At 32.0% G+C, this 23,609-nt stretch overlaps 1 protein-coding gene across 1 annotated transcript; it reads right to left on the reverse strand.

Moving 5' to 3' along the window:
- Positions 1-6,170: 6,170 nt before the first annotated feature.
- On the reverse strand, positions 6,171-11,132 carry LOC134716490 (sodium-dependent phosphate transport protein 2B-like). Its single transcript, XM_063579495.1, has 7 exons — positions 10,996-11,132; positions 10,538-10,709; positions 10,105-10,233; positions 9,695-9,838; positions 8,821-9,131; positions 7,631-7,700; positions 6,171-7,135 (listed from the first exon to the last, which is right to left on the reverse strand). Exons 1-7 carry the CDS (start codon positions 11,038-11,040, stop codon positions 6,264-6,266), a joined length of 1,743 nt encoding a protein of 580 aa, XP_063435565.1. The 5' UTR covers positions 11,041-11,132; the 3' UTR covers positions 6,171-6,263.
- Positions 11,133-23,609: the final 12,477 nt, after the last annotated feature.

A 23,609-nucleotide genomic window follows, 5' to 3' on the forward strand; every position in this document is an offset into this window, starting at 1 on the left:
ACTTTAATTACCTGCCAATATTTTCACAACGACACTGACCGATTGAAAAAAAAATGACAATTATACGAAATTTACACGAAAAATATATTAAATTCGTGCACAGAAGACTAAGTTTAAGATGTTTGTATGCATTGGTTTAAGAATTGGAAGAACATTGTTTTTCACCGATCACTCGTTTCTTATGACTTTAATTATTATATATAAAAATATTATTACTATTGATGGTTTTTTATTTTTCTTTTGGCCGTAATATGTGTTATGTTTTATCATAAGAAATATATTTTTTTTATGTTTATGATAGTATTTCACATTTTGAATATTATATAATTATTTACTTCTGGTGAAATTCTATGCTTTCTTAGACATCTAACTTTTTTAATCCTAATTTTGTGAGTTCTAACACTTAGGACAGCGGTTAGGACATTCTATAGCCCTTACTGGATAGCGTCGATATAAATGCTAAGACATGTTGTAAGTCGGTCATAACGTTATCTTAATTTGTTCCTAAAACAGATCACACGACAGCTTCGATAAACATATGACACGTTGCATTGCCTAAAGTAATAGCATTTAAATAGTTTTTGTCCCTCTGAAACCTAATTGATTTATCAATGCCATGTAACATGTGGTCAAGTACTTACAGAAGTAACCCATGTTTCACTTCTTTATCTATTTATATAGCATTCATTTGTCACTTTTTTGTTTTTATATCAAAGAGTTTCAAGTTGTAGTGCATTTAAATGATTTATGTTTTATAATTTTGTCATGATAAATATATCATTGAAAATAAGCAAAAAACATTTTAGAAATAGTTTGATGCTTACAGGCACAAAACGGTAAAAATAAAACCGACTTATTAATGTTATATAATTATATACAAAAAGTTAAAACAAGATAATCATTGAGAAATTAGGGTTTCCTGTATTTACATTGTTCAACGTTTTTGTTTTTGCTTTGTAAGATTTGATGTAAAATTATTTTTGATCTTTATATTAATACCACTAATGATTATTTTAAATATTAATCTAAAATGTTTAATAATTATGAAATTCGAGGCATTTGTATATATCTTTACTTTATAATATCCTATTTTCCTTCACACATATACTTCAGATAGCGATTATGACATCCTTGCTAAATTATTCCAAAGATAGCTTCTATGTGGATGGTTCGACATATAGTAAGTCCGTCCTTACATTACCTTATATCATTCCTAAAATAGGTCTTTTCTTTTTCAAATTGTGACTTTGATAGAGAGTTGTTTAGTTTAAACATATTTATTTATAGAGGATTGGGAAACAAGTTTTTCAACTTATATTAATCCCTTTCCACTTTGCGGGTGCGAGTGCTGCCTTGTAGCGGCATTAGCCTACTCTTTTTCGAAATCTACAAGGGTGTCTTTAACGTGCAAGAGATCTGGCTCTCTCTAAACACGGGTCGGCCATTTATCGTCCCCTTCCGAGAGAGTTGTTTTATTTGCACTCATACCACATCGTCTTATATCTACTTAGAACAGATCCTTGGACAGCTTAAACATGCCCCAGTCACTCTTCTTAAGGAATTTATAAAAAGTAAAATCACAAAAATACTGAACTCCAAGGAAAATTCAAAAAAGGAAAAATGGGATGCTCTCATGTTTCGTTTATAACCTTGAAATGTCCTTTTAAATCGATATAAGATTTATCAATGCCATGTAACATGTGGTCAAGTACTTACAGAAGTAACCCATGTTTCACTTCTTTATCTATTTATATAGCATTCATTTGTCACTTTTTTGTTTTTATATCAAAGAGTTTCAAGTTGTAGTGCATTTAAATGATTTATGTTTTATAATTTTGTCATGATAAATATATCATTGAAAATAAGCAAAAAACATTTTAGAAATAGTTTGATGCTTACAGGCACAAAACGGTAAAAATAAAACCGACTTATTAATGTTATATAATTATATACAAAAAGTTAAAACAAGATAATCATTGAGAAATTAGGGTTTCCTGTATTTACATTGTTCAACGTTTTTGTTTTTGCTTTGTAAGATTTGATGTAAAATTATTTTTGATCTTTATATTAATACCACTAATGATTATTTTAAATATTAATTAGTGCTGCCTTGTAGCGGCATTAGCCTACTCTTTTTCGAAATCTACAAGGGTGTCTTTAACGTGCAAGAGATCTGGCTCTCTCTAAACACGGGTCAGCCATTTATCGTCCCCTTCCGAGAGAGTTGTTTTATTTGCACTCATACCACATCGTCTTATATCTACTTAGAACAGATCCTTGGACAGCTTAAACATGCCCCAGTCACTCTTCTTAAGGAATTTATAAAAAGTAAAATCACAAAAATACTGAACTCCAAGGAAAATTCAAAAAAGGGAAAAATGGGATGCTCTCATGTTTCGTTTATAACCTTGAAATGTCCTTTTAAATCGATATAAGATATTTGAACATCGCTAAACTACTTTTTTTAACAAATTAGATGGTTACATAATTAACCATTTTATAATTATATTCTGATGATATATAAAATTGTGCAATCACAGACATAAAAGATGTGAAAAGAGATAACCTACCAAATTAAGGTCTATTAGTGTTATCAACATCACGTTCCATGATCTATATTAATAAAAATGATATAGAGGTAAAACATAATAGGTCACAGTACAGCTTTTAACTATGGGTGAATCATATTTTACAGACGAATCTTGTTAAAACTTTTTTACTTTTAAAGATTAGGTTCTAAAATGAAAAGGCTTATAAAATACTAAAAAAATCAAACTCGGAAAAATCAGGCCTTACAGACCCCAGTGGTTCATGGATGGAAACTTGATTCACTCTATTCTGTTCACTGTCGATAGCCAATAGGCTTAAACAATCGCTTTTTAAAAATGAAGTATTTACTCTAAGCATCACTTTAATGCTCATATAAATATGAAGTACTCTCAAGAAGATTTTAAGTAGCATTGATATAAATGGTATATTTTGATAAGGGTGTTTGATAAAAGATATGAACTGAAAGAATGATTACATATATAAAATTTATAAAGCAGTCATATTCTAGTACCACTATATATGCATGAGTGAAGAAACAACCGAAACATAGTGTAACATATCTGTTTTGGATGTCATATAATTGTTAAAAAATAGGTGTGTGACTTTATTCGTAGTATAGCTCCGCCCTCATTTACAAATCATCTGACAACAATTCGTATATAGCTTACTTGAACGAAATTTCAAGTTTGTTTCTCCTAAGATTGTGTTTATGAAAATTACTAAATAATCTCTCTTTCTCGATCTGTCTCAAACACGCACAAAAAAGTCATGCAGTTTTCTCAACGACTGTTTTTTTTTCGATCTTTTGTAAATTTAGAATAAACTTTGAAATAAATGAAAAAGACCTTATCAAAATAATACATGTAAAATGTCAGAAACGCAATTGCACTCGGGAAAAAATTAAGTGAAATTAGTTTAATATATTTGTGTAAATACATCCCAAAAAACCTTTTAACATTTGAAGCAGCTTGTTTTGTTATCCAAGGAGTGTTTTAAAAGAGGGACGAAAGATACCAAAGGGACAGTCAAACTCATAAATCTTAAACAAACTGACAACGCCATGGCTTAAAATGAAAAAGACAAACAGAAAAACAATAGTACACATGACACAACATAGAAAACTAAAGAATAAATAACATGAACCCTACCAAAACTAAAAAGTCCCTTTGTGAGAAATTATCAAAACATATTTTAAATCCAGCGGTGTATAAATGCAAAAGGAGCTTTATGACATGAGGTAAAAAAAGGAATGGCCAAAACTATCCAAAGTCAACTTTCCCTGAGGTAATCATAATTCGGTTGTTAGGTTATTCATCTATTAAATCGATTGGATAGTCCCGTCTTCATAGTAACACACAATCAGTTTCATCTTCATGAATTTACTTTCTGATGTTTTATGATATTTTGGGAACTAGTTTTTTTAAGTTTACAATTATCCACTTCACGGCAATTTCATTTCACGATTTTCAAATGAACAAAAGAGAGGGTCGAAATATTCGCTTCCCCCATAATATTTTCTTAAAGAAAATGTATAAACGCTAATGAACCAATTTCACGCCTTGAACGAAACATGTTAGGAAAGTAGTGGACAATGTATTAACCAACAGTGGTGGAAGGTAAACTTAGTTTGGGATGTCACTTTGAATTGAGGGCGTGATCCAACGGGTCTGATGTGTTACATTAAGAAAATATAACTACGAAACCCTTTAAATAAATATGACGTTGTATGGATTCTTCCCTACGATAAATAAATTCTTCTTAAAATGTGGAGCCACAGATACAAAGGCATGGTTCATTTTTAACAAACAAATCATCATATGCTTGCTTATGATACAAACTGTTGATAGTTGGTAGCAGCGAATCACTCCTACTTTGAAAGGTGAATTGAATAACGCATGTACATATGTAGATGTTGTTTTAGTCCATAATGGACATTTTATTGGAGATTAATAACTCATAGTAAGATAAGTGGTACTAATGAGTACCATGTATCGTGTGCCTCATTCTGCATGTGATTTTAAGGGAATTATTATCATTATTTCAAATATACTAACAAACCATGCAAATAATAAATTAACAATGTTTACTCTGATGTGTTTCCTTAGGATTTGGTTTGTTACCCGGATTTGTTTTCTCTCAATCGATTTATGACTTTTGAACACCGGTATGCTGCTTTTGCCTTTAATTAGCTCAGAGTTTAAACCAAAAAAATATATATAAAACTGAATAGTAAAAGAAAAAGAACCAAAGCATCGTTAAAAAGAAAATATCAGTTTTTGATTCAAGGTTACATTGCAACTTTCAAAAATATTAAAGTGATTAAGAGCATTAAACAAATAAAAACTATTGTAGATTTCGAAAAAGAGCAGGCTAGTGCCGCTACAAGGCAGCACTCGCACCAGCAAAGTGGAATGGGATTAATACAAGTGGTAATAAATTGTTTCCCAATAAACTATAAATAAATATGATCGAAATAAATACAACCTATCTCGTTTCACTCTTAATTCTTTCGTCCAATAATCTTTCACACCTGTTTTTGACTGTACGTGTAGTCAGGTATGGAATACTGAATATTTCGCGTTTGCTGTTTTCTATTTTATTTAGACTGGCTCTTAAAACACAAAAAACAATAACATGATCATTATTATTTTTGTCTTTATTATTGCAATAACAACAAACGTATCCTTTTTTGTATAGCAACATAATTGTTTCCACAAAATTTAACAAAAATGTTAAGTGTGCTATTCACATTAGTGTAAATATAGCTTCAAATTAGCTACTGCATCAGGAACAAATATATTTTTTTTTTAATTTGGTCATGCTTTGCTATACAATTAAAAGATAATTGTTTTATTTTGATTGTGTCAATAACATCCCACGTAAAGGGAAAGTTTCACTCGCAGGTGCGTGCAATACAAAATAATTTTATTCACAAATATTACTGCAATAATCATAGAGTACCGTATTGTTGTATTCCTATATTGCTTTACTCAGTCAACGAATATCACTGTGCATACATAGTCGAACATTAAATATACACTTATTCAGGATGGCAAATTTTCACTGAAAATAGATTTGATAAAGCCATGAAAACGGACCCGTATATTTAAAACTGTTTCTATGTTTTGTATAAAAACATGAAATTTATATACCCTGTAAAAATTTCAAACTGAAAAGTAATCGTTTAGTCTTACCACTATTTTCTTTGTAGTGGACAGCATAAGATATGATAGAGGTATTATATTGCATTTTCCTTAAACCGTATAATAAGTTTCAGTCTGCTTTCTGTCAAGGTAACAAAAAATCCAGAAACCACAATTATTTTCTTTTATAACGTTTCAAATTTAGGTTTCGAAATATGTCATGGTTGCCTCTGCTACAGTCAAACTTCTTTTTTTGAAATATGTTTAATGTATATAATTAATTGGTCGATAATTGTCTTTTTTTCTAAAAATGTATCTCTTTTGTAAATTATACTAAATATAATATTTTTTTTTGGCATATCTAATCATAGTCTTATATCATTTTTATTGATTTTTAAAATATTCTTTTTTTCAATTTGTTTTATTATTCTTTTTTTTTAATCGATTATCATTGAATTCATTTTGTTTTTTATGTAATATTTATTTTCTATTTACGATAAATGCGTCAGTTACCTTCTATTTAAGATAAATGAGTATTGAATTTGAAAAGTTGAAACCTAATTAACCGTTTCAAGAAATTGTCTTAACATAAACTGGAGGTTTGTCATCTTCGTCGTTATAAGAGTCAATATTTTTCTTCTTGCATGGCAATTTGTCTCTGATTGAAACCAAAAAAGCGTCGTAAGGTTCAAGTGAACGGAGAGCAATTGGTAGAAAGTCCCATGTTCGTAATTTTCTTGGTAGAATTCCAGGTGCCTTCCACTGGATAATGTTTATGATAATGATAAAGAGTATTAAAATTATTACGGGCACTCCAACACAAAGCAAAACTCTCCACCCAGCTAATGACAACCCAAAAACTATACCAGGAAACAGGAAGTACATGGAAATAAGATAAACAAGGGCAAACCATCGGTAATTTGCAGTAACATTACCCATAAACTTAGCTGCACCGATCGGAAGTTTTCGCATTGGATATATAATGTAAAAAGCAAAGACCCCAGTCAAATTAAAAAACAAATGACACAAAGCAATCTGTAAAGAATTGTCAAAATTACCACTTCCCGCGGAAGCAAATGCTGCTAATAAACTAGTACCAGTTGTTCCAATATTAGCACCAAGGGTCATAGGATACATTCTGTCTATGTGTATTATCCCTAGTCCAACTAACGGGGTACATGCAGATGTAAAAATAGAACTGCTTTGCACCAAGAAGGTTAACCCTGCTCCAATCAGTATTGCCAGAAGTCCTGTCAGAAACCCTAAACATCCTTTAGAGTTGGCATTGACGATTCTTCTGATAATCTTCGCAATTTTACCACTCAAAACAGAGTGTAAGAGTTTAACAATGAGGACTAAACAAATACACAGAATAATTAAAGACAATACCAGTAACAGTATTCCAGTGTTAGTGTCATTCCATCCTATATCTTTCATCACTCCTGAAATATAAAAATCAAGGTATTTAGCATATATCTAAAACGTATATTATGACGTACAATATCTGTGCGACAGTCTGGTATTTTTTTATATTTACATCCACTTTTTCAGGTATTACTGTAACATTTAGGTTTTTTGTCAAAAGATTTTAAATTGGCAATTTAATGCGATTTCAAATATAACGAGACGAAAAGGTTTAAAAACTGTTAAAAATGAAAATTCTTATGTGATTCGTCCGAACCGCTGTTCTGTAAGAGATTTTCCTTCATCAAGAACGCATAAATGAAAGCCAAAGATGTATCAGATCCACATCTGAGCTAGATGACCAAAATATTCGTTCTTTTGTGGATTACGTTCATGTTGTCAGACAAGGGGTTCATCTTAGGATTAAAACTAAACTGTTGACCTTACTTAGTAAAATGGGATGTCTTTACTGTATAAAATTGATGACAAATTAGCATAATGTTTTCTTATTATCATTCCTAGAAAAACCATACCTCCTTTCATCATAGTTGTTACGTTTTCATCTTTACCCTGTTCTATTTTGGCTATTACTCCCGAGTCTATCTGTAAAGAAGAAATAAGAAATGGTTTTCGAAAAAGAAATGAAATGGTTGATTTAAAAAAAATCGCTACGAATCCAATGTAATTTAATTTAGTTGCTATTAAAATCAGGTGATGCGGTAAAGTTGGGGGAAAAAATTCCCCCAGAGACCATATGACATTGTCGTGTTTGTGCATCCTATCTTAGTTACTGTAATCAAATATAGGCATCATCAGCTAATTAGCCATTGATATACATATATGATTGAACTCTGCTTTCTTATATTCCACGTTGAAACTAAGACTTTAACTGCATCTTGCAATGTTGACCTTGAGTGGATATGGCTTTACTTTTTACGTTACTTCTGGTTATAATGCCCCTTAACTATAGATACATCCGTGTGTTTAAATTTTAGAATTTGAGTGTCACTGATAAAGGTTATCCAATAAAAACATAATTTAGTATATTCAGTTTCATTTTCATTTTCACAATTGACATTGTCATAATTATGACATTATGACATTAAAAAACAATATAATAGGAAAAAAGACTTTGATGAATTGTTCCATAACAACACAAATTACAAAGGTTTTTTTTTAAGCAGACGCACATTGAGTCGGGCTGAGGATGTGATATAAAAGAGGGTCGAAAGATACCAGAGGGACATTCAAACCCATAAATCAAAAATAAACTAACAACGCCATGGCTAAAAAAGATAAAAACAAAAAAACAAAAAAAAAACAATAGTACACAAAACACAACATAGAAAAACTAAGACTAAGCAACACAAACTCTACCAAAAACTGGTGTGACCAATGGTGGTGCTCCAGAAGGTAAGCAGATCCTGCTTGACAGTGTCACTCGTCGCTCATATTAGTACAAACACAATAAGAAATCTAATTCGGTAAGTCAATTCCGTGAAAAGGGAACGTGACTGGAGTTACAACATATCCGCTATCATCTGTGTATATCAGTGGAACGGAAGCATCGTTAAATAACTCGTTGCAAGGTAAAGACAAATAACAACAAAGAAATTGCTCTGTTAGTGTTTTTCTTTCAAAGATGAACAATTAACGTTCTTTTATGATTTTAAATGTCATAACTGTAACAAAAGGGTCATAGAGGGTATATAATAGTACTTACTGATATAATAAAAGACGTAAATGGTTTTGTGATCGCCTTCAAAAACTCTGGTTCATTAACAGTTCCATTACTTTGTGGTAGACTGTCTATTATGGTTTTTGAAAGGCGGTATAAGTACCCAGTTGCCACTTCTATCGGAAGTAGTAGTAACACATTCAACCAATTAAACATATCGTGAACAGTTGCTGCAGCATACGATCTTCTGAAGTGGTTCCGGTCACCAGTTTGTCCCATAGCAACGATATAGTTAGTAACAGTTGTTCCAATGTTCGCTCCCATTATAATTGGGATGGCTAGCTTGACCGTTATAACTGTGGATATATGGATATACATAAATATAATGACAATAACATTGAATAACAAGAAAAATGAAGGGGTTTTTGTTATTCACAATTTATTCAATGTTTTAACATGTGTAATAAATTTCCTCAAACTGGCCATCTGTATTCAGGTCATTTACTTTTTGATTTATTATGTATATCCAAAATTTTTGAACTAATGAGATACCTGATATTACAGTACATGTTGCGAAATAGTATTGTTTCCATCGCAAACGCCATTCGTGTTACATCAAGACGAAAAACAGGCATATAAGTGTTCTTCCATTGATGTTCCTCTTTACGAAAATAGTGTACTTCAATTGAATTTTAAAGTACATTAAAAAGTTATGTTATTGATACTTGTACACATAACTAAGTGAATCAAGACCCAGTACTTACTATATGTAAAGTGACTGAAAGTAATAGCTTTAAATAATACTTGTACACATGTATAAGTGGACCAAGAACCTAGTACTTTCTATCAGTAACGTTACCGTGCAAGATTTTCATAATACTTTTACACATGGATAAGTGGAGCAAGACCTAGTACTTACTATCTGCTGAGATCATAGACACCACGACGGTAGATGAGGTAGATGAGCTCTGAACAAGGACTGTTGACAAAACTCCGATCATTAATCCTGCTATTGGATTAGAAGCTAAAACACTGCTGCTTAGTGCTTCTCCTACAGCTTTCCCTGTCAAGTAAGGATACAGTTATTTACAATTATTAAAAAAAACGTTTATTTTTGGCCTGTACGTGTTGTGCAAAAATGAAAATAAAAGTTATTGTGTAGCAAAGTACACAAATGTTTAAATGAATGAAACTTTCAATGGTATATATAATTGTAATAAATAAAAGATTGTGCGCTTAATATCTAAATAAAAAAAAACTCAATCGAGTTTTTAGAAATGAGGAAATGACGTGTATAACATATTCAGCTTTATGTTTTCAAATATTTACCTCCAAGGAGACAGAAAGCAGAACTTAGAAAATCCAGGGTACACACAAAGGTATAAAGCAGAGCCAGTATTCCAATTGTTTTTCCAAATGATGTTATAAACCATTTTATCCGTTCTCTGGTTGACATATCTAAATTGAAAAAAAACACACACACAATTAAAACAAATACAGAAACTGGAATTTTCAAATAAAAAGATTGGATTGATTGATTGTTGGTTGCTCAACGTTCAGTGGCAAATACTTCAAATAAAAAGCTAAGCTTACATGAAAAATATATAATGACAAACCCTTAATCAGATGCATTAAACCTGAAACTTTGGAAGTATGCTACTTTAACACTTCATATCATGATATATTTTATTGGCCTTTAATATTGTATGATGTGAATTTTGATAAATAAATCCAAATAGCACTAAATACAAGAAATAAATACCTTCCCATTTTTCGTTATTATCAGGTAGATCTGGTAGTTTGTACGGATCATCATCCTCGACCTTTGAAATGTCATCCTTAGTTGGTATATCATCTGTTACAGGAATCTCGATTTCCAATGCTTTCTTTAAAGTATCAAATTGTATGAATGTTGTACCATTTCTTATCACAATCTGAAACAACCCGAATTAATTAACTAATATATAAATTATATCAGAATTAGTTGATATGAATTGGTAATCAGAACGTATTTTTATACTTTTTTTTGTACTTGTAAAAATTTTCGACTTTAGAGATCATTAACTTAATTTCGTAATACAGAGAGAGAGAAAATCAGATAGAATATCAAGTTTGTCTTTAGTGAATCCAAAAAGTATTAATTAGAAATGTATCGTTTATCGGTCATTTATAAGAAAATGTACTAGGTTTTAGGAACCCATGCAATCTAGATATCCCTACCTTTTCAGAGACTGGAGGCAGACTGTATGTTTGTGAAGATGACATGATCGGGAAAGTGATGTTTGATTCATGATAGTTCTGCTTTTTATACGATATCTTTGATCATTTTCTTCACTAGTGATGATTTTAAAGTTTATGGTACTAGTAAGTAAAAACAAAGACTTATAAAACATTTTATGGTTATACTTCAATATTGTCCTCTTTTAAAATAACATAAATCGAATGAACCCTACTTGACCCCTTTATTTATGAATATCGTAAATTGAGAAATGTGCACCGAATTAAATGGTTTAATAAATTGGTGTCAGTTGTATATCAATTTATGAAGAAACTGTTACGTCACTAGAAAAGAACAATCTCATGATATGAAATTAATAACAATAAACAAACGTCTTTGTTTATAAACAGTACAAAATACTACATCGTCGAGAATGTGCAGGAAACAATTGTTACTGGACATTTTGCAAACAAGTATCTATCCATCATATACCACCACATTCTCATTATTGTTATTATCATTATTGTTATTATCGTTATTTTTATTATCATTATTGTTATTATCATTATAATAATTATCATTATATGTGTTATTATTAACTTTTATAGTAGAAGTATAATAGATGTCTATGGTGACGTGCAAGTCTTCTCTACGTACATTAACGGAACAGGTATTTGGTAAATAGTGTAGGGGAAAACTTTATAATGCGTTATCGCACAAAATGACAGAAAATACTGTTTCGATAAAGAGTTCAACTTATATAAGCATTGAAAAATCAATACAAGAATACTGAATATGTTGTTTTGTTCGTAAGAACAAATGACAATAAAACCATTGTTTAGTACCCTACGACATGTTAATGATGTTTGGGGTATAATAAAGTCATTAATAAGCACTTTTCGAAGGTTAACAATTATTATTTGAATATAGATAAACTACTATTTTCTTTTATTTGATCAAGAGGCATCCCCATAGAGATCAAGAGGCATCCTAATAGAGATCAAGAGGCATCCCAATAGAGATCAAGAGGCATCCTAATAGAGATCAAAAAGCATCATATTAGAGATCAAGAGGCATCCTAATAGAGATCAAGGGGCATCCCAATAGAGATCAAGAAGCATCCTATTAAAGATCAAGAGGTATTCTGATAGAGATCAAGAGGCATTCTAATAGGGATCAAGAGGCATCCCAATAGAGATAAAGAGGCATACTTATAGAGATCAAGAGGCATCCCAATAGAGATCAAGAGGCATCCCAATAGAGATCAAGAGGCATGCCAATAGAGCTCAAGAGGCATCCCAGTAGAGACCAAGAAGCATCCTAATAGAGATCAAGAGGCATCCTAAAAGGGATCAAGTGGCAACCTATCAGAGATCAAGCGGCATCCTATTAGAGATCAAGAGGCATCTTAATATGGATCAAGAGGCATCTGAATATGGATCAAGAGGCGTCCTAATAGAGATCAAGAAGCATCCTAAAAGGGATCAAGTGGCAACCTATCAGAGATCAAGAGGCATCCTATTAGAGATCAAGAGGCATCTTAATATGGATCAAGAGGCATCCCAATAGAGATCAAGAGGCATCCCAATAGAGATCAAGAAGCATCCTATTAGAGATCAAGAGGTATCCTAATAGGGATCAAGAGGCATCCCAATAGAGATCAAGATGCATCCTAACAGAGATCAAGAGGCATCCTAATAGAGATCAAGAGGCATCCCAATAGAGATCAAGAGGCATCCTAATACAGATCAAGAGGCATTCTAATAGAGATCAAGAGGCATTCTTGTCGGGAATACGTGAATTAAGGAATAAAACGTTGCATGTTCTAATAATGTAATCGATCTATATAATGCCCAAGTATACAAGTGACACGTCACAAAGTCTTGACGTTACAATATAAGACCTAAGTGACGTTCCCGCGGTGTGTTCGCGCCGTATTTACAACATTCTGGGGGCCGCAAAAAGTTAAAATTCTATATACAATATAATTAATATCAAATGTGAATAAGAAATTTCAAATTAAAAATATTTACGCTTGAAAATTAAAGTCTCTATGTATAGAAAATAATAACTGTCTTTGTATAGTGGTATTCAAATTTGACACTTTAACACTTTAATTACGATACACAGTTCATATAAAAAGGGGTAGTTAACAGTTCACATCTGTTCTTTATCATCTCGATTTGCTGGTAGATTCATCTTGGACGGTTGAATGACTTGTACGGTACTTTGTTCCTACGTATCTCCTTTTTTTCTAGCTCGGTGGTGCGGTATGTAATGTTTTGTTTTTCTGTTACATCCCTCGTTATCAATTCTTCGAACGAAACTTCTTTGCTTTTTGTTCTTTATTGTATTGTCATAAGCTTTCTCGATACTTGTTTCCTTTAACGGACCGGATAGAAGGTAGCCTAGATTTGATTTTACTGCTGTAGGTCCATCTCCGCGGATGATTTTATCTCCAACAAACTGCCAATAGTAATATGCTCCTATCAAAACGTCAATTTCGAATATACCTTTGTCTGTGATCGGATGAGCCAGATTTAATCCTTGTAAATACATGTACTTGTTTTCAGTCAAGTCTAATTTACGGATATGATTTTTGAACGGAACGGCTATTTTCGGTACGACAAGTACAGCAATTGGTATTTTCTGTTTCGTCTCTGTCTCGATCAGTAATGTACCTTTACCTAGCTGTTGTATAGTATTGCCAGTGTCTCCGAAGCATGATAGTTGTATAGTTTCTGTGTTGTCAACTTTCAGGTTTAGTTTCATAGCAAGATCTTCTGTTATGAACGAACGTTGCGCACCTTCATCAAAAAGTATATTTGCGTCAATACTTATACTATCGGAACAAACGGGTGCAACTGCTGTTTTTAATAATACGGTAGAATGTGGCTTTTGCGTTGGTGAATAACTTTTGTGTCGTCTTCTGTTTTTCTTTCTTTGTCATGCACAATGTTAACATTTAACCCTCTTGCTGCCGGAGGGACACATATGTCCAAACCGGCAGTGCCGGAGGGACACATATGTCCATGGATAAATTTATGCAAGCTTCTTATCAATGCTGTATCTCTTTCAATTAAAATACGGAAGAATAAACAGGGTTATGTTTTTCTCCAATTGGTCCCAAATGTAGTGGTCATTTTGTCGTGACGTCATATATCGAATGACGTTGTTGTTTGGCATGTTACGTCACAGACGTTGAGCTGTCGTATTTTCCGGCATATGAAATGCAACCTTGAAAAACGGTCGGCAGCAAGAGGGTTAAGGATTGTGATGATTCCGTAAAATGCTTGTGTTCATGTTCGTCGGTTTCGGTACGATTTGCGATTTGATTCATGTAAGTTCCACTTTGGACATTTTTACTTCTGTTATCAACCATTGATTCATAGCATATGCTAGTATGATGTTTTCTCTTGCAATGACGGCATACATGTCTAGAGTAACATTCACTGACTCGGTGCGCACCGAGACAATTGAAACAAAGATTGCTGCGTTTTACGATTTCCACTCGTTCGTTTGTGTCTGTAATCCGTGTACAGTTCACCGGTGCGTGAATTTCTTGACAGTATATACATGGTCTCGCGGTTAGATCATGTTGGTTACTGTTTAAATAATCGACTCTTCTTGGCGTATATAGTTCTTTTTCGAAAGATTCATGTGTTTCTACGAGAAACGTACATGTAGGAGTGGTGGAAAAGCTTTGTCGGATACCGTAATCCTGACCTGCTTCGATAATATTGATCTCATTCTGAATAGATTTGCGTAAATCTGATAAAATCCATGTATTTGATCCGTGATCTCGTACTAGATGTTGCCTTACTTCTCACTGAAACAAAATCTTCCAGTTACGGAAAGGAATCATATACGCAAAAAAGATCAGATAATGCAAAAAGTTCTACATACATCTCATAAAACACATATTTTATGATCGCATAGAGGCATCAGTACGCGGATTGGAAGCGTTAGGCCAATCGCAAGACACTTACGGCACATTACTGGTTCCAATAATTTTGAGCAAGCTTCCCGGAGAAGTAAGGCAACATCTAGTACGAGATCACGGATCAAATACATGGATTTTATCAGATTTACGCAAAGCTATTCAGAACGAGATTAGTATAATCAAAATGTCGGGAATACGTGAATTAAGGAATAAAACGTTGCATGTTCTAATAATGTAATCGATCTATATAATGCCCAAGTATACAAGTGACACGTCACAAAGTCTTGACGTTACAATATAAGACCTAAGTGACGTTCCCGCGGTGTGTTCGCGCCGTATTTACAACAATTCAAATAGAGATCAAGAGGCATTCTAATAGAGATCAAGAGGCATCCTAATAGGGATCAAGAGGCATCCTAATAGAGATCAAGAGGCATCCTAATAGGGATCAAGAGGCATCCTAATAGAGATCAAGAGGATGGAACGATGAATGTATCAAATAGAGAAAACAACCTTATCAAGAAACAGAGACAGACAAATGCCGTCAATGGAGTATCGATACTCTTTTTTATTTGTAACCGCGTGCTAATATTACATTAATTTGTCCAATATTGTATACGTGTATGATTCAACTATTATAATGAATAATAAGATGAATTTTCTTTTACAGAAAAGACATGTGTTTCTGATAATACTATTTATCCATTTCCTATAGTTTTCAAGATATCTATAAATGTAGGTCAATGTAAGTATCATTGAAGAAAATATCTCTGATCTAGTTTTCAGGACAGTTAATCTTAAATTGTGTCACCGAATTTGTTTCTGTGAAAAAATGAATTAATTTCTACGCTAGGGTCCTTATTTAGAAAATAAAATGTCGAGGACCGTCCTTGAAGCAGGAGTATAACATATTAATATGGCATATTTATCCCTGACCTATATCATAAACAACCGAGAAAATAAACAAAATTTTCACTTCCTTACATAAATATGTTGACCGCGTTTTGAGGTCTTGCAACACACAAAAACAACGTATAAAAGAACGTTAGTCATAGATGTTAATATGTTGTATCCTCTTGTGTATATTCGTCGTATTTACAATCATAGTCGTTGTCCATTCGTTCAGTGATGTGTTTTATTATTTTATTTTGCCATGTGATTAGGGAGTTCAGTTTTTTTTTGTGATTTTACTTTATACCACAGTTCCTCATTTTTATAAGTGTCATATACAATCTCAACACCACAAGGAATGAACAGATTATTGTAGTTGTTATTACTGATTTGTGTATTCGTACTCAAGAGATAATAACAGAGAATACCATTCAAAATTTCAAAAAATCAATGTTGTAGTAGTATCTTTGTCGAATTTAGTGCTACCCAATGTAGGAAACTCAACGAATACTCAAAGGGGATATCCCTTAACTTTAACTTCCGTCATACCAATGTTACCTTTCACAACAAATATATCTAATCATGCTAATCGAACTTCAATAAAAGATACCATAGATACAGTTAGGTCTGCACCATACCTTGATTAACATTTTTTTTGTATATTGGTAGCACGGTATTCCTTGATGCCCAATTATTTTGTGGATTCACTGTTTGTTTTTGTCATTTTGCTATGACCATTGTGTTAATGATGTCTATCTTTTCTACTTATTGTTTTTGATTGCCTTTTGGTAAATAGTATAACATCAGTCATGGTATTAACGTACGTATACCTGTCTGACTTTAAAGACAATGATGTGATTTAGTTGTACTTAGTTCTTTTAATGGATTTATTCCTTTTGTTATATATATGATAACACAGATTCACATACGTTCGCAATGAAAGTTCTAGTTTTTTTCAAAATCGTGATATACAATAAGAAGACAGTATAAGATCATATACCGATGCATTGACAATAGATATTACAGGTAAAGGTGGACGATGAAGATTGAGTTCAGACATTTGCATCTGATATAAATACCTATTACCTTTTAATGAATATAAATACTCATATTGAATAAAAGATTATAGTGCATTTTCATCCTAATTTTTTCCCCTTTCTTTATATATATTTTTTATATTTTATATATATATATATATATATATATACAGGTATATACATGTAGGCATTCTTTTTTCAAGGACAACTGTATCTGGTATATATTCCTTTTAATTGCTGTATCAATGACAAAAATTCATATTCGTGATCAATACATTTAATTCATCATAGCTATTGGTACATGTATCTATAAGGAGTCATATATCTATAGTCTCTTCATTTTACCATTCTTTATCTTTTTATAAAAGAAACTGTAAACAGTTTAACACAGTCACCGGATGTGTAGAATTTTAAATATACACCGCTCCAGAATTATTATTTTTGTTTCAAGCACTTTATTATCGTGTTTAGGTAGAATTAATTGATAAATGGGTAGATACATTATATAACGTTGTCCGGTCAATGCGAAAATAAAACAAAAAAATACATCTACATATTTAATTTTATTTTATCTAAATTTTAACTTTTATCTTTTTCACCATGGTTTGTTCTTAAAAGACGTTTTAGTTACCAAAAAATGTTCCTCCAGTATACATCGAAGCCATAATGTAATTATATGTTATAACAACTGTGAATGCTGACAACCACGGCGCTTACGAGCTATGACATTATCATATAGAGCAGCTGCTTCCGTCATGCAAAAGATGTGTTCAACCTTATTATTTGAAAAGTGTTATATAACAAATATTTCATTTATGGAAGAAAAGAAAATTAAAACAAAAATCCACTTTATGTTTGGGGTAAGAGTATTTTTACTCTAATATGTCCGTCATAAGGCCTCGTTAGTTGAAGAATAGCCTTTACTATTCCATTTAATGACACATCGTATTAAAAGAAGAAGATGCAATATGATTGCAAATTAGGAAACTATCCACCTATAGGTTCAAATGAAGTGGAAATATAAGCACTTATTTTTTATATAGATTAGACCGTTGGTTTTCCCGTTTGAATGGTTTTACACTAGTAATTTTGGGGCCCTTTATAGCTTGTTGTTCGGTGTGAGCCAAGGCTCCGTGTTGAAGGCCGTACTTTAACCTATAATGGTTTACTTTTTAAATTGTTATTTGGATGGAGAGTTGTCTCATTGGCACTCACACCACATCTTCCTATATCTATAAGTAACGTACGGGTTTTCAACAACTAGAAAACCCCATGTATACCGTATAGTCGGCTATAAAAGGACCGGACATAAAAAAATCTAATACAATTCAATTCAGAGTACTAATGGCCGCATTATAACAAAACAATTTTCTAAAAAATGAACCTGACAGACATTAACCAACGAAAAGTACAAAAGTGCATGCTCCTGTATCAAGATGTGCACATAAACAACGTGTGGGTTCAACGCTCTCCGTTACCTGTGACAGTTTTAAATTTTCAGCTAAACATAAGAACAAACTATGTACTACATAAGTTGAAAAGGGTTGATAATAATTGTTGAAACATCAGCAAACTACTGTTGTCTTGATGAAGAGGTATCCTAAAAGAGAATTAAACGGCAAATGTGTCAAAAAGCAACAAGTCGATCAAAGAGCCGTAAACATCTCAGGACCACCAATACATGAATAGGTCTTCGATACTCTTTTTTAATATTCTAACCTGCGTCCTCATATTACATTAATGTGTCAAAATTTTATATATTGATGATTTATCTATTTTAATTTGCTAAGCAGATCAACACTAAGATGAATTGTCGTCTATGAAAATTAGTTTCCGTAAGGATATTTGTCTATTTCCTATGGTTTTCGAGATATCTTTATACAAGTAGGTCAATTGTAAGTATTATGGAAGAACATAATTATAAAGATGATCTAGTTTTCCGGACATTCAATCTTAAATTGAGTCACGTTTCTGTGAAAAAAATAAAATAATTTCTACTTTATGGTCCTTATTTCAAAAATAAAATGTCGAGCACCGTCCTTGACGCAGGAGTATTAAATAGTTTAGTATGCATATTTATCCCTGACCTATATCAAAAACAAATGAGAAAATGGACATTGTTTGAAATTAATTAGATAGTATGTGTTGACCGCATTTGTAAGTCTTTTAATACAAAAATCAACCTATAAGAGAACGTTAGTCATAGATGTTATATCCTCTGGTGTATATTCGTCTTATTGTCAATCATACAATAGTTCCTTGATTATTCTTAAAATGTCATATAAAATTGACAATGGAAATGGGGAATGTGTCAAAGAGAAAACAACGCGATCAGAGAGCAGACAACAGCCTAGTCCGAGATTACTCTGACGTCCGACGGCTGTTTTGCCAGGCCCCAGCTTGTCGGACGTCAGACTAATCTCGGACTAACAACAGCCGAAAGACATCAATGGGTCTTCAATGCAGCGAGAAAATCCCGCCCCTGGAGGCGTTCTCCAGCTGGCCCCTAAATATACAATGTCAACCAAAAGAAATGAACACATTATTTTATTCGTTCAACCGTCATCGTGGTTTTTTGTCGAATTTCTGAGTATTTAGTTCTACCCGATGTAGGAAACACCATGAATATTCAAAAGGAATATCTCTTAACATTTGTCAGTGAAATATAAAACGCATCTATCTTATCGAACTTCAATAAAAGATACCACAAATGCAGTTAGGTCTGCACCATACCATGATATCTTGAATAACAATTTAAAAAAAATCCTCAATGCCCAGTTATTTCGTGAAATACTGTTTGTTTTCTTTATTTTTCTATTGGCCCTGGTGTTAATGTTGTCTTCCTTTTCACTTTTATAGTTTTAGATTGCCCTATTGTAAAATAGTAAACAACGTGGGTGTTATATCGTACTATCTGCCTCGTTTCAAACACAATATTTTGATCCTTTGTATTTTGTTCTTTTTAAGTTTTTTTTATTATGGTGATAAAACAGATTCATATACATTCAAAGTGAAAATTCCAATTTCTTAAATCAAAATGTGGGCATGTTATTTTAGTTCAACATATAATATATTTCACAGACACTTGTCTGTAAAAAAAAAGTACCTATATACTTTTAATATATATACATTATACAGGTTGATATATATAGGGGCCAGCTGAAGGACGTCTCCGGGTGCGGAAATTTCTCGCTACATTGAAGACCTGTTGGTGACCTTCTGCTGTTGTTTTTTTCTTTGGTCGGGTTGTTGTTGTTGACACATTCCCCATTTCCATTCTCAATTTTATTATACAGGTTGATATATGTATTCTTTGTTCAGAGACTAGAACCTCTGGTATATTGCTTCTGACTGTTTTATAATTGGCATAACGGTACATTCGTGTTCATTTAATTCATCATAGTTAGTGATGTCTCGATTTATCGTCTCTATCAGTATGTTAAACCACAGTGACTATTCTTTTTAATTTATGAAAGAAAATGTAAACAGTTGAACAGTATTAAACCGGCTTTGCAGAATTTTTTATATACATCGCTACCGAATTAGCCATTTTTTCTAGCACTTTATCATATTAATGCTTATTTAGAAAAATGTATGTAATTATGGGTAAATAGTACAAGTCAACAGCTTGTCAGTCTATATGAAAATAAAACAAAAAATGCATCGACTACCTTTTATATATTTTATCTAACTTTAAGCTGAGAATAAGAATCGGCTGGACGTTTTTCTAATTGAATAGACCAATCATCTGTTTCACTAAGGTTGTTTAAAAACACGTTTTAGTTACCTAAAAATATTGCCTACAGTATACATCGGGTCCAGAATGTAATAATATGTTACAACTGTGTTTCTACAAACCTTGGGCTTATTGTCTTTTTTTACTTTAACCTACCTATTATCTTATTATATTTAACAGCTGCTTCAGTCATGCAAAAGGATGTTCTGCTTTTGACCTTTTTATTTTTGAAAAACAAATACCGTCATGACAGACATTAACCAACGACTACGTATACCACTGAACTACAGGCTCCTAGCATAAAGAATGTGGTGGGGTTAAATATGTTTGTGAGCGCTTAACACTCCCTATTATCTGGACAGTGGTGTTACAGCACAGAATAAGAACAAACTATTGGAAATTATACAACATATTCTTTTTAATGTAAAAATCAGCAAATGGCTACAAACTCAAAACAAAGCAAAATTCGTCATAAAAAACCAGACCGGACGTGGCAATATATTTCTAACACTTAACTGCAGATCTAGATCTAAGAGTTATAGCAGTAACTGACAGCTATTTCAAATCCAATATCAATAATGAAAAATCATGTATCTAAGCCAAAAAATATTAATCAGTTCACTTAAGCCTTTTTCATTAATGCTGGGGAAATCTGTAAAATATAATATAATAGATATAGGAAGATGTGGTGTGAGTGCCAATGAGACAACTCTCCATCCAAGTAACAATTTAAAAAGTAAACCATTATAGGTTAAAGTACGGCCTTCAACACGGAGCCTTGGCTCACACCGAACAACAAGCTATAAAGGGCCCCAAAATTACTAGTGTAAAACCATTCAAACGGGAAAACCAACGGTCTAATCTATATAAACAAAACGAGAAACGAGAAACACGTATATATTACATAAACAAACGACAACTACTGTACATCAGATTCCTGACTTAGGACAGGTGCAAACATTTGCAGCGGGATTAAACATAACTATAGATTAGGGAAATGAAAATTTCAGTTTCTTAAATTTAATGACGGGAGAAGACATTACTTAGTTGTGTCTCGTCTGTTTGTTTATATTCTGAACAATAAAATATGTTTTTACTACAGTGACGAATGAATATCAAACCCTAACCCTAACTCTAAACACTCATGGTTATATATACAAAGTGACAATCATACACACATGATCAAATTAATATATGCAAAGATTTATGACTGTAATTTATACTTCTGGGGTATAAATTCCATGTCTTAAAATTGAAACATATTTACATTGAAAAATTAAATTTACGGGGGTGTTATCAAAGGAAGTGCAGAACTTTCATGTAACACTCGAATACTTTTTTCAAGTTTTATAGCCCAAATTGAGCCAACTAAGTAGAAATAGGAATATGTGAAATGTGTGCCAATGAGGCATTTGCCAATCCAAGTCACAATGTGTAAAAAAAATAATTAACCATTATAGGTCCAATTATGGCCTTTAACACGGAACCTTTGGTCACACCGAACAGCAGAGTATAAAGACCCCCAAAATGTGTAGTGCTAATAGTTCAAACAGGAAAACCAACGCTCTAATATATTTAAACAAAACAAGGAACAAGAAACACATATCATGCTTATGAACCACATCAATAAACGACAACCACTTCAACAACAGGTTCCGGACTAAAGATTAAAAAAAATAGTATATATAACTTATATAATTAATAAAAGAAAGTTGAAATAAGTATAAGATCAACAAACCTCATTCTATAATAAGAAATATGTATTTACTATATGTTAGTCACAAACAATATTTGTTCACTAACCCATGCAGTCCTGTTCTAATCGTGATAAACAGATTGGTTCAATGCGAATAACAGATATTGTTGATTTCTAAGTAACTCTGATAAATATTATACTAGCTGTATGCTTCAAGTTTTGTAAATTGTTTGCATATTTGCGCTTGAAACAGAACAGTTTTGATGGATTGCGTGTAAAGGCATCAGTCATGAATATTGTAAAAATGATGACAAATCATTATGGCAAGCCGTTTTGCTATTTATTCTTACTTCAAGATATCTCATAAACGTTATAAGATATCTTATATAGTTTAGTTTATAAGATATCTTATATAGTTTAGTGTATAAGTTATCTTATATAGTTTAGTTTATAAGATATCTTATATAGTTTAGTTTATAAGATATCTTACATAGTTTATAAGATATATCATATAGTTTATTAGATATATCATATAGTTTATCAGATATCTCATATGGTTTATAAGATATCTCATATAATTTATCAGATATCTTATATAATTTTCTTTATAAGATATATCATAAACTATATAAGATATCTTATATAATTTATCATATACTTAGACTAAATAACAAATAAATTTTACCGTATGATAATAGCATTAAATTGACGTAAATTTCAAATTTTTCGAATTGGTGCTTAGCGGGCTGATATGAAAAGTTTATCACATGCTTCAATTGTTATCACATGCCTTTCCTGGAACGTTATCACATGGCATTCCGGTGATACTCGGCCAATTCCGGAAAATACACTTCAATGCTACGTATTCAGTGGAAAACATTACAAAGTAGTGTATAAAACAATTATAATGGAAAGTATATCGTGTAAAATAATAAAAATAATAAAAAATAAAAAAAATAAAAATAATTAAATAAATTTCAAGATATCTTATAAACTTTTGGAGATAACTTATAAACTATATAAAATATCTATAATATCAGATTATTACATGGCATTTTTCATATCGTATGTATTATCAGCCCTCGTTCGATATCAGCCCTCGAGCCATGCGGCTCTTGGGCTGATATTAAACCTAGGGCTGATAATACATGCGATATGAAAAATGCCATGTAATAATCTGATATTATAGATATTTTATATAGTTTATAAGTTATCTCCAAAAGTTTATAAGTTATCTCAAAAAGTTTATAAGTTATCTCCAAAAGTTTATAAGATATCTTATATAGTTTAGAAGATGTCTCATATAATTTATC

The sequence above is a fragment of the Mytilus trossulus genome, chromosome 4 (assembly GCF_036588685.1).
Source record: "Mytilus trossulus isolate FHL-02 chromosome 4, PNRI_Mtr1.1.1.hap1, whole genome shotgun sequence".
NCBI lineage: Eukaryota > Metazoa > Mollusca > Bivalvia > Mytilida > Mytilidae > Mytilus > Mytilus trossulus.

What these genes read in the sequence shown, in the direction of transcription:
- LOC134716490 (XM_063579495.1), bottom strand. Translation starts at nt 11,040, where the DNA reads ATGTCATCTTCACAAACATACAGTCTGCCTCCAGTCTCTGAAAAG. An exon ending in TGCCTCCAGTCTCTGAAAAG is followed by an intron (nt 10,710 to 10,995) that starts GTAGGGATATCT and finishes GGGTTGTTTCAG; the next exon opens with ATTGTGATAAGAAATGGTAC. An exon ending in TGCTTTCTGTCTCCTTGGAG is followed by an intron (nt 9,839 to 10,104) that starts GTAAATATTTGA and finishes CTTACTTGACAG; the next exon opens with GGAAAGCTGTAGGAGAAGCA.